General features: G+C 39.5%; 1 protein-coding gene across 2 annotated transcripts in view; it reads left to right on the plus strand.

Moving 5' to 3' along the window:
• The window catches only part of FAM114A1 (family with sequence similarity 114 member A1), a 66116-nt gene extending 52857 nt beyond the window's left edge, over positions 1 to 13259 (plus strand). For both annotated transcript variants that reach the window (XM_052642078.1, XM_052642077.1), the window contains exons 9-14: positions 55 to 146; positions 1910 to 2071; positions 3121 to 3260; positions 7194 to 7266; positions 10968 to 11021; positions 13158 to 13259. In XM_052642078.1, the coding sequence (XP_052498038.1) occupies positions 55 to 146; positions 1910 to 2071; positions 3121 to 3260; positions 7194 to 7266; positions 10968 to 11021; positions 13158 to 13259 (623 nt within the window). The remainder of the gene's footprint in view (positions 1 to 54; positions 147 to 1909; positions 2072 to 3120; positions 3261 to 7193; positions 7267 to 10967; positions 11022 to 13157) is intronic.
• The last annotated feature ends 2860 nt before the right edge of the window (positions 13260 to 16119 follow it).

Genomic DNA, 16119 nt, shown 5'->3' on the forward strand with positions numbered 1-16119 from the left:
CTGCAGGATGAAAAAGAAATCATGCTTCTTACTTCTGTCATTTTCTATTTCCAGGCATAGAAGAAAACAAAGAAGAGTTTGCTAGCATGCTTACAGAGCTTCTCTTTGAATTACATGTTGCAGCCACACCTGACAAACTCAATAAGGTCAGCCCCATCTGAGTCTGAGTGTTTGTTTGTTTGTTTAAAAAGGTCTTGGTTGTAAAATTCCAGAGATTCACCTGAAATAGAAAAACCCCCAAGCCCCAAATGGCACGTGGTGGGAGAGGAGTCCCAGGCCAGAAGTTAAGATTTGATGAGGCAACATCATGAAATGTAACTGTTGAGAACATGCTAGGCTGTGTGATGAGACCTGCATTTTAGTTGCAGCTTCACTGGTGTGATCTTGAACAAGTCACTTCTCCACAGAATAGGATTTTATTCAAAGCAGGGTTATCTTCAGCCTACGGGAGGAAAGAGGCTGAATTACCAAAGGGCTTTTGCAAATTCCATCTCCCATCACCTCAAAAGTGACATGCCAGGATCAGGCAGAGAAAGCACACCAGCCAGAGCCAGGTCACCCGCACGACCCTTCCCACTGGAAAGCTGGTGCCTCGTCCTAAGATCTAAGGCCATCCAGGCTTTCATGGTCTGGGTTACTCTGATAGTAACACAGGATGTTTTGCAAGTTTGTACAAGGTCTTGCTATAGCATTTCTTAGTGAGGTCACTGAGCATTAATTACTTAAAACGGTGTCATTTCCCCCTTCTCTCTCTTTCTTTTTCTTCTTTTTAACCATCAGTGATTGACACAGGTCCTCACTCATCAAGGTGAGTGAGGAAAATGCAGACTGAGGCAGGGAGGTGCAGAGATGAGTAATTCTTTATCTCTGATAGAGGTCACCAATTCTGGCAGGTCAGTGACTTGAACACAGTGGGGAAATTGCCTCATTCATCTCCGTGCAGCAGCTGCCACTGCTCAGACTGTGTGTGTGTGGTGCCTCCAAGGTTTCACTGGTTTACTTACATAGTCAGGTAAACCTTTGTCCCTAAAAGAGGACACACCAAGGATAGTTTTGTTGGATTTTGTCTCCCCTAATCTTCTCCCTGTTGACTTTCCATCAACACTCTGTGTTAAACTTTGATGTGCAAGCTTTCAAATGAGAAGTCAGTTTCACACAAGCTCAGATAAAACTTAAGCAAACAGCTTAAACTGCAATGCAAAATCTAGTGAGTCTGCCCTTTCAAAATCCAGGGAATAATACATAGGGAAGGTGGTTTATGCTTGGTCAATAACTTTAAAGGCCACATGTTGCTCAAATTGCAAATTGCACTCATGTGAAATGAAATTAATCATAGTTTTCTCCTCCCCCACCACCACCCTGAGGTCAGAAGACCTGGCATGGCTGGAGAGGAGCAGAGCCATCTTTCATCTTCCCAGTGTGATACATTATTAGGTTCATGAAACACTGAGGGCTTCATGAAACATGGCAGAAGAAATTTGCTTTAGCAATGACCCTGGCTAAATTTCATATATATATATATATATATATATATATATATTTGTATATATTCTATCATGCTTTTATAATTGGTCAGGAAAAGTGAAAAATATACTATGGCTTTTCCAGAGTGACTGTCACTTTTATTCCTATCTGAATATCATTTTAGAATGCTTTCCAAATATTTCTCTGGCCCTCCGGTATTCTCTCCATACATTCTTTCTATTATGTCCCTTTTCTTACTGTATTTTACCAGAAAGCAACAACAAGGTGTTTTTAAGGAGGTTGAATAATTGCCCCACCACTCTTTAAACATACAGAAAACCACCCTTAATGGATTAGGATTTGATCCAAGTCATGGGATTGGCTTTTGTGTCTCTTTATTTGTACAATAGACATATTGCTTTGGTTGCCGGGGGGTCCTTTGCAGGCCATGAAAAAAGCTCATGACTGGGTGGAAGAGGATCAAACTGTGGTATCAGTAGATGTGGCTGAAGAGCCAGAAGACAAAACTGAGAAGGAAGAAAAGGAAGAGAAACCTGAAAACCCTGAAGAAGACAAGAAGAAAGAAAAGACAAATAAGACAGTCGAGGTAAACATGTTACAGATCATCCACCTAAAGAGCAGTAATATGTAAATTTTATTAGCAGCTTCATTTCATTTTCATTTGTACCCTATTCCACACTAATATGAGTCTTAATGTAATAAACACTAAAATCCCTCTATGCCAAGACATTTCATGACTTAGCACAGATATTGTAGCCTTCCTCCATAGCTTTACAATTATAATTTAAAGGAAAAAAGATCTTTAAGAACCTAGTTGATTTATTCTTTAAGGTAAAATTCCATCCTATATGCAAATTTGTAACCATAAAATGTCTTTATGCCATTTAACTAATGAGGTAATTGAAGCTTTTTTGAAAAAATTTCATTACCATAGTTTTTATTCTGTAGTTTAATAAATTTATATGTGCATAATTTAGAAGCTGCCTGTGTTAAAAAAATGCATTTGCAATAACTTCATTTTACATTGAATTTTAGATAAAGAAACTTACAATTTAGATCACTCTAAAGAAAAATATCTACTGAGGTCTATTCACTCAGCCATCCTTCTACACGCTTTCTTGAGTATCTGCCTGTTATGTGCCCAGCATCACACTGACAACTGGGGCATGTACATGTGTGTGCTCAGTTGCTCAGCTGTGTCTGACTCTTTGTGACTCCATGAGCCTAGCCTGCCAGGCTCCTCTGTCCATGGAATTTTCCGGGCAAGAATACTGGAATGGGTTGCCATTTCCTTCTCCAGGAGATCTTACCTACCCAGGGATCAAACCCATGTATTTTGCATCTCCTGCATTGGCAGGCAGATTCTTTACCAGTTGGGCCACCGGGGAAGCCCAAGAACTGGGGACACAGCTATAAAGAAGGATTGTCATGTCCCTGGGACCCGGTGACACTTCTATTTTATGGTAGCATTTCCATTTAGAATAGTCTACCAATTAAACTTTGGGTAATTTTTTTTCAGGTCATATTTGTTTGGTTTTCTTCCCAAGAATTATTTAATTGTTTTTAATGTTACAAGATTTTTTAGAAAGTATCTGCTCAGTGAATAATTTTCTGACTCATACTTTTTGCTTTCAGGAAGTGTACATGCTGTCCATTGAAAGCCTGGCAGAAGTAACAGCTCGCTGTATTGAGCAGCTTCATAAAGTAGCAGAATTAATTCTTCATGGACAAGAAGAAGAAAAATCAGCTCAGGACCAAGCAAAAGTTCTGATAAAGTAAATGTTACTTTTAATTCTTATTTCTCAAATTGTATGTATTTGTGTCATTCAAACGCACACACGCAGACCCATGTACACCCTTGGCTGCTAGAGATTCCGATTGCAGTCAACTAGTCCCATTGTTCTGCAGTCATCTTGAGAAATAAGGACTCTCTTAAGAAACGAGCATGCTAGGGAGAATAGTAATAGTTAGCTAGACATTCCAAGAATTATTTTTGGAGAGATCGCTTCATGGGAAATAGATGGGGAAACAGTGGAATCAGTGTTAGACTTTATTTTTGGGGGCTCCAAAATCACTGCAGATGGTGACTGCAGCCGTGAAATTAAAAGACGCTTACTCCTTGGAAGAAAAGTTATGACCAACCTAGATAGCATATTCAAAAGCAGAGACGTTACTTTGCCGACTAAGGTCCGTCTAGTCAAGGCTATGGTTTTTCCTGTGGTCATGTATGGATGTGAGAGTTGGACTGTGAAGAAAGCTGAGCGCCGAAGAATTGATGCTTTTGAACTGTGGTGTTGGAGAAGCCTCTTGAGAGTCCCTTGGACTGCAAGGAGGTCCAACCAGTCCATTCTGAAGGAGATCAGCCCTGGCTGTTCTTTGGAAGGAATGATGTTAAAGCTGAAACTCCAGTACTTTGGCAACCTCATGCAAAGAGTTGACTTATTGGAAAAGACTCTGATGCTGGGAGGGATTGGGAGCAGGAGGAGAAGGGGACGACAGAGGATGAGATGGCTGGATGGCATCATGGACTCGATGGACGTGAGTCTGAGTGAACCCCGGGAGTTGGTGATGGACAGGGAGGCCTGGCGTGCTGCGATTCATGGGGTCGCAAAGAGTCGGACACGACTGAGCGACTGAACTGAACTGAACTGAAGAGAAGACACCCTAAATCTTTCAGAGCTAAGTATTTGTTTTAGTAGGTCAGGGTCTTGGAAGTATAAACCTTTGAAGATAATTACATTTTCAACATGCCGCACAAATAGAGGAAAGACACCTTAATGGACTTCTCAGCTAGTTTCATAGAAATATACAAACCACCCCCACTGTTCCTAGGGACTTACACCAGCTCTGCATATTCTGAATCTGGCAGTGATGGTCACTATTGTAAGCCAGTTCACTGTGGATTGCTTGTGTGTGCATATTTGCTGTAATATGTTTGTTCTTCAATAAGCTACTATTAGTTTATCTAGTGAAATAAAAATGTGTATGTATGTAACATGATATACATGAAAATAGCTGGTATCAAGCATTCATTAAAATAGTTGATTATGGAAGTGAAGAATAAGCCATTAACTTTTAGGCACATGACTATATGCTGTGGTATAGAGAACTAGCACAAATGCCCTCTCCTTATTATAAATATAGAGACACAGGAGCCAAAATAAGAGCCTCCTAAAATATATGGGTGCATGCACACATGCATACACACACGCACGCCTGAACACTGTCACTCAACTAGTCTTCTCTTATTACTAAATTCAGCAATGCAGGTTGGGGAGCAAATTTTTAATGGAAAGACCTTCCCAAAACTCATTCTTAGTGTCTGGTGGCATTTTTCCTCACTTGTCCAGATTTGGCATCTAGTTTAGATTTTCATATCTAAACATGTGGAAGTCAAAGATATTATAAGCCCTGCACAATCCTGCCCTTAAAATGCGTACAAAGAATATGTACTTGTCTCAGTGTAGAGGGAAAAGGAAACAGTAAAATAGGAAAAGTTTAAAGTATTGAGGAAAAATCTGAGTACTATTTACGGTGCTGATTTGAAAGAGGAGGGCTGAAGTCAGAGGTTTCTGAGTATGGAAAGCAGAGCCATACTCTTAGCTCCTTTCCTATTCCCAGCCCCTGACTGTCCCAACCTTACCAAGCTGCTCCAAGAAAAAGGTAATAAGGCCTCATCTATGTCTGTATAGTAAGTGCCTTACCATCCACATACCCAAGAACATAGGCAGAACCACTCTTTGCCATCTCCAGCCTTACTCCTGACCCTTTTTGCAGATAAGTCTTGGATGGGTGGATGGGTGGAAGGGGGGATAGATGGATATAAGGCAACATACCTGAATACATAGTCTAGACACAACCCCTATTTATCAGAATGAAACTTACTTCCACTGACATCACTAAATCTTTTAATGTGTAAGATTCTTAACGTGGAGTTATTGTCTTGCTAATAGCATTTTAATCGCTGTTCATGTAAGTATATATACTTGTTAAAAAATTGGGCAATATGCACATTGTTAGGTAATTAGGTTTTGAGTTTTTGTCATCATCTTCTATATTATGACAAATATTACTCTTTAAATATTTGTATCTACCTTGTGTTATTTTCTTGGGGTAAAGTCCTACATGTAGAAAGGCTGGAATAAGCACAGAGTTTTGATGTAAGTCTCAAAAAACATATTCTACAGTATCTTTGATTTGAGGCATCTCATAAAAACATAATCAAGATATAAAGAGACATCTGAGTTTGAATTCCAGCTCTATCATATTCTTGTCCTAAGCAAGTTACTTAACCTTCTTAAACGTCAATTTCTTCATTTATAAAATGGGAAAAATCACAGACCCTAACCAGACCACCTGACCTGCCTCTTGAGAAACCTATATGCAGGTCAGGAAGCAACAGTTAGAACTGGACATGGAACAACAGACTGGTTCCAAATAGGAAAAGGAGTACGTCAAGGCTGTATATTGTCACCCTGCTTATTTAACTTATATGCAGAGTACCTCATGAGAAATGCTGGGCTGGAAGAAGCACAAGCTGGAATCAAGATTGCTGGGAGAAATATCAATCACCTCAGATATGCAGATGACACCACCCTTATGGCAGAGAGTGAAGAGGAGCTAAAAAGCCTCTTGATGAAAGTGAAAGAGGAGAGTGAAAAAGCTGGCTTAAAGCTCAACATTCAGCAAACGAAGATCATGGCATCTGGTCCCATCACTTCATGGGAAATAGATGGGGAAACAGTGGAAATAGTGTCAGACTGATGGTGATTGCAGCCGTGAAATTAAAAGACGTTTACTCCTTGGAAGGAAAGTTATGACCAATCTAGTTAGCATATTGAAAAGCAGAGACATTACTTTGCCAACAAAGGTCCGTCTAGTCAAGGCTATGGTTTTTCCAGTGGTCATGTATGGATGTGAGAGTTGGACTGTGAAGAAAGCTGAGCTCCAAAGAATTGATGCGTTTGAACTGTGGTGTTGGAGAAGCCTCTTGAGAGTCCCTTGGACTGCAAGGAGATCCAACAAGTCCATTCTGAAGGAGATCAGCCCTGGTATTTCTTTGGAAGGAATGATGCTAAAGCTGGAACTCCAGTACTTTGGCCACCTCATGCAAAGAGTTGACTCATTGGAAAAGACTCTGATGCTGGGAGGGATTGGGAGCAGGAGGAGAAGGGGACGACAGAGGATGAGATGGCTGGATGGCATCACCGACTCGATGGACGTGAGTCTGAGTGAACTCCAGGAGTTGGTGATGGACAGGGAGGCCTGGCGTGCTGCAATTCATGGGGTCGCAAAGAGTCACACACGACTGAGCGACTGAACTGAACTGAATGAAGCCATTATGAGGATTAATATGATTATGCATACAAATGTACTTAACATGGTACCTCAGTGACTGTTCATTATTATTTTCAAATGACCAAAATGCTGGTCCCTTGGCAATAGTCTTAAACTCCTACACATGTGGAACTCCAGCCTGGTAATTTCCTGAATATGTTTTTGCTTCTAAAAAGAGGTAGGGTGAGAATTAATTAAACTGTGACTGTGAGTCATGGAAGAATACTAAGGGAAATTTCTACAGAGCATCTTCAAACTTGTGTGCCCTTCTTTTAAAGGGAATGCTGTATTAGTATCAATAATTGTATGAACAATTCAATTATTTTCCTTAACTAAAAATCCCCAAATCTCTTTTTTTTTTCTTCTTTCAGATTAACTACTGCAATGTGCAAAGAAGTGGCCTCATTATCAGAGAAGTTTACAACTTCTTTAACCACTGTTGGGGTAAGACTGTGATACAGGCTCTTTTTTTTTTCACCTTTTTAAAGGGAAGGTCTGTTAGGGACTGTGAGATGAAGTAGAGGATGGAATGCCTTCTTTGATAGCTCCACAGGCAGAAATGCAGCCAAGACATTTACTAAAATGAGGTTTGAGCATCTTCTTTGGCAACAGGTGGCTCGAGGCTCTCATCCGATTGAATTCTAGATGCGACCAGATCAGTTATACAAGATACTGGGTGGATTTTCAAACCTCTCTGGGTCTCATTTCCTTTATTTGTTAAAGAAAAAAATATCAAATGAAGATTGTTTCTATTACTTAATATCTGTGATATATAATACCAAAATTTCTATTAAAATAAGTCATTCTTAATATTCACATTCACTTGTCTTCAAAGCCTATTTTATAAGCCACAGAAGCTTTATTGTTACACTTCAACTTTAACCAAAAGAAAGAAAAATATTATCAACCAATCTGTAGAAGTGTTTCTGTTCTCAAAGTAACAAATTTGAGAGGTTTGGCATTCCTTGGAGATGTGGCTTCTGGTTATTTTCTAGAGAAATCAGTCATGTTATATAACTCAACCTAGTGGGGCTGGAGGAGATAGAGGAAGTTATTCCTTTTCAAGGTTTCCACTTTTCCTTTAAGGCCCTGGATCCAAGGGCAGATGGTTCTTTACATGAGAAACAGCAAGTTTTGCTTCCTGTCTTAGCTAGGGTGTTTGGGTAATAAATGTATTAGTGTCCTAGGGCTGTCTTAACAAGTACCACACACTGGGTGACCAGCACAACCTCAACTAATTAAATCTGTAAAGCCCTATCTATCTCCAAATAAGGTCACATTCTGATATACTGGAGGTAAGGGCTTCAACATATATCCTTGGGGGCCACAATTCAATCCATGACAGGCAGTAAAAGAACTTTATTAAAAGTGGTGGAGATGTATGAGCAGCTGTGGGGACTCCTCAGCAGAGCTCATGCACCTTCTCTCTGGAGCATTGCTATTAATATTAATGTGACTCAACTCCAGCAGTTCCCAGTTCTCTCCCTTCAAATTCTAGGATCCTGGGTGAGAAGGTTTGAAAGGCTCAATAGCATCCTCAGATATCCATCTGGTGTCACCAGTAGTGACTGAGGACAGAGTCATTGCATGTAGACCTACCTGGCTGCTGCGACGCACCTCCCCTCACCCCAGGAGAAGGGCAGTTCTCAAAAAAAAAAAAAAAAAAAAAGCAGAAATGATTGTAGACTGACTGTCAGGAGATGTATGCCTCCCACATTTCTGTAAGTGGCTTAGTTAATAAAGGATGAGCTACATACCAATGATTCATTCTGCTGTCAGAGAATATGGTCTGCCTCTCCCATTTTGCAAAACACCAGCTTTTAATATTTGTCTGATTTTAGGCCTTCAGCAGCAGAGCTTCGCTGTAAGCAGGCAGAGTGAAGGGGGGCTGATAGGATAGGCTTGATAAAGCGCATTTCTGCGCACGGCATTGCCTAGGTTAACTGATGCTGGTGCTCTCGGTGTAACTGCTAGATTTACAGAGAGGTGTGAAGTCCTCATCAGAATGGGGTGACCTTGGCGACTCGGCTTCCCAAGGCTCTATTGTATCCTCTTTTCACTCTTTCTGCTTTTTTCCAGTTTACTACCTGAGACCCTGAGTCCCGGAGGGGTGAACTAATTCACCCAGGCTTCTCAGTTAGTCTCTCAACTCCCAGTTGGCTGCCCATCAGACACAGGAGGCAGACAGCTAACTGGCTCTCTATAGTTCCCTAGTGATGAGGTTATATGTGTCTTTGTGTATATGTGCTATATGTTTTTTACGATTCATGTTAAACATGAATTTCTTTTTTAAATTTATTTATTTTTAATTGAAGGATAATTGCTTTACAGTATTGCATTGGTTTCTACCAAACATCAACACGAAACAACCATGGATATACCCATGTTCAACATTAATTTATTTACATTGATTGGTAATATTCATGGGATTGCTTTCCATTGTCTTTAATGTAGTGTATTCCAACACAATGCTTTTCAAACCTTAATGTGCAAGTGAATAACCTAGAGATCTTATTAAATGCAGATTTTGATTCAGTGGGTCTTGGATGAGCACTGAGATTCTGCATTTCCTATAAGCTCCGAGGTGGTAGTAGTGCTCCTGACTCATATCCTACTCTTTGAGTAGCAAAGTTCTAGCAGAGAAGTATGTACTTGAATGAATATACACACAAAAATGAATGAATATACACACATATACACATAAACTACACACACACGTGTGTCCAAATGTTTGTATATACAAAATCAGGAATGCACAAATTATCATTTTGAAGAAGGAAAAAACCAGATCTAAAGATGGTTTATGAAATGCCATCTCACCACAACAGTACCTCTTGTCTTGTGCTGTAATAAATCATTCACATCAAGTTATTGCTTCTGTTCTCTAAAAGAGCCATTATTCATAACTTGAAGTTAATGAGTGTATATTGCTCTCCAGACTCTATTTAAATTGCTTGCACATCTCATTGATTCTGAAAGCCAATGTCATTTTATTGCCCTCATTTTGATTATATTTTAGAGGTTTATTGATAATCAAATAAACATGAAAGCAAACCATAATGGATTTTCTGGTTACTTACTAAAATGACTAGGTTTTTAAAGAGTTTTTTCCCAAGACTCCATTATGCTTTCCCCAGTAAGACATTATTTAGCCCTCAATAGAGTAATGTCAATGAAAGTGGGCTGCTCTGGGAAGACAGACTTCATTTATATCCTTTTGTTTACCATAACATTTTTCGAGTACCGTGAGAGAAAACAGCCTATTAAGACTGCCGTCTCTCTTTCTAGTCCCTTTAATTATTTATTGTCTAAGAGTAGATTGAACATTTTAGATAGAGAAGACAGTTGATTAATGGACCAATAGCAGACATAATAATAATGGTTACATGGACACTAACACTTTTTGAACACCTGCTTAACACTGGACTCTGTATTCTGCACTTTACATATATTCATGTTTTGCAAACTGGAATCTGCCAACCTGTTTGCAAGTTATATTCAAGAGTATTTTAACTTTGCTGCCAACCTAGAAGACATACCCTAAAACCAAGTACCTGTGCTTGTATTTAAAAGAAAAATAGACAGACTAGGGCTGGGACTAGTAAAGGCAAGTAAAGGTACTTAACCTGTCTACCAAATTTAAGGGGACCATCTCTCAAAAAGAGACAAAGGGACAACCTCAGTCATCTAGATAGATGCAATATTTTAAAAATCAAAATGAATACCAAAAGTCATGATGAACAAAATATAAAAATTTTAAGCAAAGACTGAAGCTAACTCTGTCCAACTCAGTCTCACTCACCTCCCCCTAATCCCAAACCTGATACAAGATTTGAATGGTTTAAAAGGTCTGAGTTTAAATTTCTAGCTACATGACCTTAAATAACTTCCTCAATCTTCCTGATTCATATTTTCTCATCTGTGAATCAGAGTTATCGTGGTCCCTGCCTACCCCCTAAAATTTCTGTGGAGATTAAATGAGATCGTATAGGGGAAGCACCAAGTATGAAGCCTCATGTATAGTAAGCATCCCACTTCTCCTCTTCTTCTCTAAGAGATCCCTCATAAAGCCAGCGTCTTAACACTTTGACAAGCCTTGGAGTATGAGCACCTAATCTGTCAATTTCATACTTTTGATTCCACAGAGCAACCAGAAGGCCGAGGTCCTTAACCCCATGATCAATAGTGTATTGTTAGAGGTAAGTGGCCCCCCAGAGAGAAAATGCTTCTGAATTAAACCAAATGTTAGAGCTACACGTTTTGTCTTTCTCCCAGACAGCAACTATTTCTGCAATTCTAAATTTTATCGTCTACAGTCTTTTTTTAGTACATTTGTAGAGTTCAACCAGCTGTAAACCCTCGAGTGAAACAACAATACCTAATTTTCAAGAATTCCTGATTATAAAGAGAAATGCTAAGCTTGCACATTATTTCTGTCGCTGTTTCCTCCGGCAGAAGCACATTTCTGCTGCCAAGTTTGACACCAGATTTAACACTGTGATTTTTGGCTGCAACAAGGAATTCTTGCTCAATGGTGAATTTTTGTAAAAGTGGGCACTTCCCTCCATTCACAATAACCTTGGGTTTAGCCGGGTCTAAGCTCCAGACTGGCAACAAATGACAGGTAAGTATTTAGCATCTGCCCATTCACTAACCAGAGGCAAGATCCTCTGTGACCACTCACTCCATGGCCTGCCCACACACCAGAACGTTGTAACACGGACATGCAGCTGCCCCACACAGCTGTGGCTTTGTCAGAAGCAGCGATGTAAAAGAAAAGAAAAGGAAAGGGACCTAGGATGCCTCATTCTTGACCCGTAGGCGCTGCGTTCCATCTGTGGCTAGTGGGGGAAATTCTTCTATTACGGATCAGCCATAAGGAACTGGCACTTCCGTAGCCCCACGGCACCCAACTGAAGCCGCAAGGTGTTGACAAGTTAAGTTTGAATATAAGCAGTGTATATACAGTGGTTTCTTGCTCTCTGAAGTACCTGTCAAATGCAAAATTTGGAAATTACAAAAGTGAGGGAGGGGTACATATAAATATATAGCAATGCACTTAGGAATTGGGTCTTACCTTTAAGGAAAACTACCAAGGTACAGGAGTAACAGTGGTGACCCTAAGTGTTATTGCTTAAGACGCAGCCTCGCAGAGGGATGGAGTTGACATGCAGGGAAGATTCTGGAGGATAGAGCTAAAGGAAATCCAAGCAATCAGAGGCAGAACATGGAACCTGAGAACATTTTCCTTGGCCACCAAAAGGCATTAGCAGATGAATTACTGTTGGTCATGAAGAGTATGAAGTCAAATCGTTTATTCATTCCTTTGGTGGAAGTTTTCTCCTGTTTTAATTACCTGGAACTTTAAGTGGTCTCTCGTGGAATACTGTCTGTTAGAGCACCCATGAACATGAATAGCAATGTCAAAGATCCAAACCAAGTGGAGAGTACCAACATGAATAGGAAGATGACAGCATTCAAGGATTTGCCGTGAATAATTGCACAGTATCTCCAGTAACCCATTATTGTTTATTCATCTGTACATGTTAGTCCCTCAGTCGTGTCCGACTCTTTGCCGCCCCATGGACTATAGCCCACCAGGCTACTCCGTCCATGGGATTTTCCTGGCAAGAATACTGGAGTGGGTTGCTATTTCCTTCTCCAAGGGATCGTCCCAACCCAGAGATGGAATTCAGGTCTCCTGCATTGCAGGCAAATCCTTTACCGTCTGAGCTACGAGGGAAGCCCTTCTTCATCTGTAGGTTAGGACAAACTACAGCCTCTTTCATGCTGTGCTTTTGTGTTATTTCAGGGCAGTGGGATTGATCTGGAAAAAGGATAAGTAAGACTGGACATAATGGGTATTGACTATACACACATAATATACCCTAAAGTGTAAGTGTTAGTCACTCAGTCATGTCCAACACTTTGTATCCCCATGGACTCTGTTCATGGGATTCTCCAGACAAGAATACTGGAGTGGGTTTCCATTTCCTTCTCCAGGGATCTTCTTGATACCAGGGATCAACAGGTCTGCTGCATTGCAGGCAGATTCTTTACCATCTGAGCTAAAGGAAATATACCCTAATATACCCTAAAAGTCTATGGAAATGGCTTGCCTCAAGTGAATTCTTCTCTCTGTTAGTGTAGATAATTCAGAGCTGGTTGCAAGCCATCCAACAAAATGTGTTTATATCTGCTTTAAGCAACAGCATTAAAAGAAAAATGTTCTAAAATAGTGTGGGGTTTGAGGAGAAGAACATTATCAAATGGGAAGAATTGTCAAGCTGGAACTCTGACAGTAACCCTTCAATGACAGTTTTCTCCATTCACAGGGCTGCAATAGCACCACATATATACAGGATGCCTTCCAGCTGCTGCTGCCTGTCCTGCAGGTTTCACACATCCAGACCAGTTGTTCCAAAGCACAGCCATGACCTGGCCAGACTTCATCTTGTTAAAGGAAACAGTGGGCCCTGTTGCTCTGATGTGCGTTTCATGGGAAGTTTTCCATGCATCCAGCCACAGATGTCTGTTTGGAGACATTGCAAGCAATTTTGCACAGATAGTATTGAAAATGCAAGTTTAAAGAGAGTATCATTTCTCTTAATGTATATGGTTGTTTTTACAAATAATTATGTTTCTTTTATATTAATTTAAACTTTCACAGCTTTGTATTGATAATTTCCTTTAATCTAGAGTTCACTTACAAATATTCATTTCCATTTTCCTGGTTAAGCATGTTATCTTTGGCAAGTTATGAGTGGACCCTAGACTTTAAATTTCCACTTTAAATTTTCCCATTCTTATAGTATGACTTTAAATCAGTTCTTATAGTGGACTTAGTTTTATTATATAAATGCCATGGGAAGAGATAACACTACTTATAGATTTTTACCTATTATAGTGAAAGGGGAATATAGGTGTCTCTTTATAGTCATTCATTCTTCAAACAAGCGTATATTGAGCTCCTACTGTGTGCTCACAGTAGAAGAACATGATCTCACCCGGTAGAAACAGATATTCTGAAAGAGGACTTACAATCATTCTGAAAATGCTTTACAATACTAATAACTTTTCTAAACCTTAAAAAATTTGACGAACAAGGTAAATAAGTATTTTTTTAAATGTTCTACTCCTCAGCAGGTTGGATTTTTTCACATTCCTTGAACTTTTTTATCCAAAACTTTGCATATGGGATGAAAATACATATGATAAGGGATACTAAAGAATATTTTGTTTAAAACTAACTTATTATGACCATAGTACATAATGGCATAATCACAGAGCTTGCAAGTATTCAGATAGAATATTAGAGGGATTACAACACAGTAGACCCCCAGGACTGCACTTTAAAATCTACAGTTGAGTCAAGCTATTCCATGAATACACAGATCACACTCCCTGGTGGCAAATGCCATCATTGCTCCTAAAGACAGAAAATATTGATGTATGGATAACTAAATGGTATTACAATCCAAGAGGCTGCACCGAAGACCCTGCAGCCAGGAGAGGCATTGTCAATGGGCAGTTCTCACCTCCAGCCCTAGTGTTCGCTCTGGGTAGGGGTTTCATACAACATTCTTGTCTGGGAGCCCCAGTGACATCCCTCCCGGATACTATCACAAGGTGTCTTACCCAGTGGCTCTCTTCTGGTGAAACAAAGCCTGTACATTAGCCTCATTCACATTTGCTTTTATTCCCCTGGTAGAATAGACCAACTTTTCTTCCATATAGGTAAAGTAGGGATCTTTTCATATCATCCTACTTCTTAGCAATTTATTTTCCAATATCCTGCATTTCATTTGTGTAACTCCTAAAACAGCCAAATGGAAAATATAAGAAGTTGTTTATAATCTGGAAAAAAATTCTCTGTGGAATCAATTAAAGGTGTTTTTTCCTACTTGCTTTTTGATTGCCTGAAATGTTTCTGCTGTTAAATCTAGAGAACAATTAACTGATAAAAATGTTGCATTTGCCGCTTCATAAATTTTAGACTTTTTATATAGAGAGCAGAGGAAAGGGTTGAGATTTAGTTTCTTCATATCAGAGTTTTTTTAGCATCAGACGAACTTATGGGTATTAACAGGAAATGTAAAAGAAACAGATAGTTGCAAAGGGGCTAGAAATTAGGCTTTAAGCCTTCACTCACTTAGTGCATAGCAAAATTTTTAATCATGAAATGACATATAAATCTACAAAAGAATAAGAGAATTATTTTTTAAGTGGTGACATTATTTGCATTGTACTTATATATCTTTTAATGATAGGATGTGAGGATTGCCAAGTGAAAACACAGGCTGAGAGATGATTCCTGGGGCCTAGCTCCATGGTCTGTGAATTACATTACTTAAGAGAGAATCATCATTTAAAATATATCCACTCTCCAGGATTGCTCTCTTTCAATACTGTTTTTCACCATCACTTTTAAATAATTTCTTCTTTGCTTTGCTTTAAAAGCTAGCAAAGCACATGATCCAGATCTGAGCAAATGTCAATCAGTTACTGAATGAATGATTTAACAGACTTACTCTGGAAGTTTTGTATTCCTTCAATAATCCTTTACAGAAATTGGGTTCATTTCAATCTATGCAATTACCGTGAACATGCATGCCAGCCTTTTTTTTTTTTTCTTACATCAAGTGCAAAAGAAGTTCTAGTCTAAATAATGAATGTAGTCTTGTGCCTATGCTTGTGCCTTATTAAATAGAAAGCTTCAAAAGCATATTTCAAATTCAAAGCAAAATGCATCCAAGAAAATTGCTTTGGGGTATTGATACATGCAGCTCTAAAGGGCAAAATCCCAACTCTTAGAGGAAAGTATTTAATCCTGAACTTCAGACAGAGCCTCCCTTCCCTCTGGGTCTCACACTGGGCTGTACATCAAACCCATGGTTAAATGAGCCATGTGGCTGGCTGGGCAAAACCAGGGATGAGCCACTTCAGCTGCAGCCATCAAGGGGTAGACCATGGACCTCAGCTGCAGAACTCCAAGGGGAAGAAGCACCTTGGACAGATTACGTGCAGAGAGAAATCTGAACCCAGAAATAAGTGTCTCCTGTGCTTTGTATTAATAGAAGTCAGCTGCCCCAAGGTGATCCCATATCTGGAAAGTTAAATTCTGTACAGGTTGCCAGGCTGTGCTTAAGTTAGAAACAAAAGCAAGCAAATTCCAGTCACAGCCATCCCAGAGCTCTAGGACATAACGTCTTAGGAAGTAATTCAGCAAAAATGTGAAATAAGCATGTTTCCCTTCTTTCCTAAAAAAAGTATACATTTGTAATATGTATGTATGAG

This window comes from Budorcas taxicolor, chromosome 6 (genome assembly GCF_023091745.1).
Source record: "Budorcas taxicolor isolate Tak-1 chromosome 6, Takin1.1, whole genome shotgun sequence".
Taxonomy (NCBI): Eukaryota; Metazoa; Chordata; class Mammalia; order Artiodactyla; family Bovidae; genus Budorcas; species Budorcas taxicolor.